The sequence below is a fragment of the Clarias gariepinus genome, chromosome 20, assembly GCF_024256425.1.
Source record: "Clarias gariepinus isolate MV-2021 ecotype Netherlands chromosome 20, CGAR_prim_01v2, whole genome shotgun sequence".
In the NCBI taxonomy this organism is placed as follows: Eukaryota; Metazoa; Chordata; class Actinopteri; order Siluriformes; family Clariidae; genus Clarias; species Clarias gariepinus.
Window position 1 is genome coordinate 24,372,500 of NC_071119.1, and position 4,175 is coordinate 24,376,674.

General features: G+C 45.5%; 1 protein-coding gene across 1 annotated transcript; it reads left to right on the forward strand.

Annotated features, from left to right (window-relative positions):
• Positions 1-659: 659 nt before the first annotated feature.
• Positions 660-2,510, forward strand: LOC128508808 (early growth response protein 1). The gene is made up of 2 exons (XM_053480282.1): positions 660-1,007; positions 1,285-2,510. Exons 1-2 carry the CDS (start codon positions 857-859, stop codon positions 2,508-2,510), a joined length of 1,377 nt encoding a protein of 458 aa, XP_053336257.1. The 5' UTR covers positions 660-856.
• The last annotated feature ends 1,665 nt before the right edge of the window (positions 2,511-4,175 follow it).

Here is a 4,175-nt window from a genome sequence, read left to right on the forward strand (position 1 = left end):
CAAAACCTCAACATGTTAAAATAATTGCTGTGTGTTTATTTTTATTTTTATATTTTGCAATATATGTATATTTAAGTACACACATCTTTTTTTTTATTTTTTATCATGAGCACTGAGCAACCCTTCACTTGGAATTGTGCACAAAGGTAAAAATTTAAACTTACATGTAAAAACGCTTAAAAGTTAATTTTTTTACCCTACATGAACATTATTATTATTATTATTATTATTATTTGTTTATGAGAAGGGTATCTACCCCATTAGTACCCTTACTGTACCTCCTGTGAACATTAATGCTAAAGCGCACTCGGACACAGCTTTACCTGCTGGAAGCGTCAGGAGTGTACAGTACCTCTCCTCTCTTTCTTCTTTTTTTATTATTATTAAAGGGGAGGGGGAAACCCCGTCACATCCTCTGTGTCCATATATGGGCATGAAGATGCCACGCAGCGGGGGAATCCTCTCCCAGCACGCGGTGAATGAGAGAGGGAGGGCCGAGGCGCAGCTCGCGCGGTATATAAGGCGGCCGTGGTTGAGCGGAGCGCAGCAACAGATAGCGGAGGAACATCCAACTGCGACGCGCGCGCATCTAGGATTTTATATCTTTTCCAAAATAAAAAGAAAGAAAAGCTAAAAAAAAAAAAAAAAAAAGAGGGAATTCCTGATTCATATTCATCACTTTTTTGTTTCTCCCGGACCTCAATCTCAATCACAGATTTGCATTTCAGATTTCTCATCTTTTGGACAGATCCTCTCTGGATATTTTTTTATTTTTTTGGTCTCTTGTTTTTTTGTTTGTTTCTTTCTTTCTTTCTGGGGAGATAGAGAGCAGAAGAAAAGAAAAAAAAAAGAAATCATGCTCAACAACGTCGATTTGAACTCTCAGGACTCTTTCTACCCCCAGTTTGACACCTGTAACGACTCAGCCATCGGAATGATGGACACTAAGGAGCATCAGGATGTCTTCATGGAGCCTGAGCGCGCAGCACCTACTCAGTTCGCACACGGTGAGTTCGCCATGGACGAGACGCTGTTGAGCTCGTGCATTCGCGCTGTTTCATGTCTAATCCCTCGCTACGATAGACGATGCGTAAATGCCCTGTCTCGCGCTGACAGGCACTTCTATCGCATCACAAATGCATGATTGTTCCCATAGTGCGCATCTCCTTACTACTTTATGTAACATGCCTCTGTTTCTTTCTGTCTCTTTTTTTTCTTTTCTTTTCCCTACCCCCCCCCCCCTCCCTCCCTCCTGTCCTCCTCCTCCTCCGCCATCATCCACAGATCCAACAGTCACTCCCAAAACCGAGCCCACCAGCGCGGATCAATACTCCTCCTGTCACGGCCCTAAGGGAAGCTACGACGCCTCGCTGTCCTACTCGGGCAGCTTCTACGTGGAGGCGTGTCAGGGCGCCCCCTGCAGCGCGGAAACGCTGCTCAACATGATCACCGAGATCGTGGGCATCTCCACGGGCCCGGTTCCAGAAGCGCAGCAGCAGCAACAACATCAACATCAACAACAAGAAGATGCGCAACATCAAAGCGATACGAGTGCACCCCAGGATCCTTCATCCTCCTCATCCTCCTCCTCCTCCTCCTCATCCTCCACCCAGCCCGGGACGTTCCCCGTGGTCGTGAAAAGTGAGTTTGAGAACACCGGAGGCTGCTATTACGAGTGGAACTCCTTCGGCAAAGCTGACAGCTATGGGTTTGCAACATCTGGCGACTTTTCATCCGAGCATCATCATCATCATCATCATCAACAACAACAACATCATCATCATCATCAGGTGGATATGAAAGAGCTGCTGGACTCGCTGTCCGGTCCTGACATGGAGTTCAAGGTGGAAGCCACCGGAATTAAGCAGGAGCAAGGCTTCGGGGACGCTTGTAGTCAGAGTTTTGGCGCGTTTAACTACAGCGTCATGGACGCGCAGTCGAGCAGCCTCCTGAAACCCGGTGTGTTTCCAAACTTCCAGTCCATGCCCGGTCCGGGACAGTGCGAGCCTCCTCCTCCCCCTCCTCCTGCTCCGACCTACGCGACCTCCACCATCGATTCGCTCCTGTACTCCACCTTGCTTCCCCCAGAGCCGCTGGCACCGACGCGCACACGCGCCCCGAAGCGCAAGAGCAGCTCCGCCGCCTCCTCCTCTTCATCTTCCTCCTCCTCTTCCTCCTCCTCCACGACCAAGGAGAAGCCCTTCACGTGTCCGATGGGCTCCTGCGACCGGCGCTTCTCCCGCTCGGACGAGCTCAACCGGCACATCCGCATCCACACGGGCCACAAGCCGTTCCGGTGCCGCGTGTGCGCGCGGAGCTTCAGCCGCAGCGACCACCTGACCACGCACACGCGCACGCACACCGGGGAGAAGCCGTTCGCCTGCGACGTCTGCGGGAAGCGGTTCGCGCGCAGCGACGAGCGCAAGCGGCACGGCCGGGTGCACCTCCGGCACAAGGAGAAGACGCAGGAGCTCGGCGCGTGGCCCTTCGCCCTCCCCGAGGCCATCTGAGTCACACCCCGGTGCCAAAACTAACGCGCTAAGTGGTGTGGTCGCGGTTTTCATCACTTTTTTTTTTTTTTTGGGAGGGAAGATCTACAGGTTTTGGAGGCTCAACGTGCACTGTGCGCATGTACTTATGAAAATAGGTTTTTTTTGTTTGTTTGTTTGTTTTTGTTTTTTTGGTCGGTCCTCTTCCCTTACTAAAAAAAAAAACAAATAAAAAAAAACAAATCAATGTTCCTGGAAGATCTTTTATGGCTTTCTTTAAAGGTGCCTCCAGGAATCTTTCATGAACTAAATGGTTCCTATAAGAACATCCCTCCTGGAACCAAGTCTATAGAGATTCATATAGAGTTTGGTCTCTCTCTCTCTCTCTCTCTCTCTCTCTCTCTCTCTCTCTTCCCCCCATCCTTGTGACATGGTGGGGTTGTGTTTAAGCACACCTGAGAAACAAAAAACAAAAAAACGAAACAATGTTCCTGGAAGATCTTTTATGGGCGTTTCTTTAAAAGTGCCTCCAGGAACTTTATGAACTTATGAACTTAAACGGGTTCCCTATAAAGAAGAACACTTCCTAGTGGAACCTACAGTAGTTTGTAGAGGTTCATGTCTTGGTTTCTCTCTTTTGAGCACAACTAAGACGCCTTCGAGAGGGGACACCTCATTGTGGAGGAAGAGGGCCTCTAATATGATGAACACATGAATGGAACGTTCATACTCATCTACTTCCTGTATACTAACTCACACCAGATCAGAGACACTTTTCTTTTCTTTTCTTTTTGTTTTTTTGTTTTAAATTCCAGGCTGTTTTTTTTCCTCCCTTGAGGAACTAACTGGATGGAGGACATTTTTTTACGCAAAAAAAGCTGGAGAAAGGGTGCCAGAGCTCTTTTATTTATTTTTAAAGGGGGAATAAAAGGGGGATCTTCCCTTGTACTAAATGCCCTTGGCGATGCTTGCTCTGTGTGCAGCGACTGCGTAAACTTTAACCGTTTGACTTTTGTGCTCCAGGTTGTTTGCAGAGCAGCCTCACGCTTTCGAGCTGCAGTTCAGCACTTTGACTCCGGAACAGCTCCCGACCTCGAGTTATTTCTACCTTATTATTATTATGATGATTATTATGATGATGATTATTATTATTATTATTATTATTATTATTATTATTTTCCCTTCCTTTCTTCCTTTTTTTTATTTTTACTTTCCTGCGCTGGATCGTATTGCACTTCCCTCCAAATTTTGTGCTTTTTGATATCGCATGTTTACTGTTCATGTAATATGATGATTAATAAGCTAATGTAATAATCAATGCCTCACTGCAAAAAAAAAAAAAAAAGAAAGTGAGACCTTTACCTCGTTTCTACATCATGATGGTGGGTTATTTTTCTTTTTTTGTTTTGTTTTGTTTTTGTTTTTTTCTCCACCTTTGGAACTTTTGGACACACCACGACTTGTGGTTAATTTGTGTCAAATTCTGTTTATTTTTCCTTAACTTAGTGTCTGTGTTTATTTTCATTGCGATGCTATTGATTGAATGGTTGTGTTGTTTGCTAAGGAAGTTATTCTACTACAGCTTTCAGTGCATAAATAAATATATTTATATGGCTATGTATGATTATTTGTATTTTTGTATTTTTCTGTTTGTCTGGATATTCGAATCAAAGTTTATTTCTTACC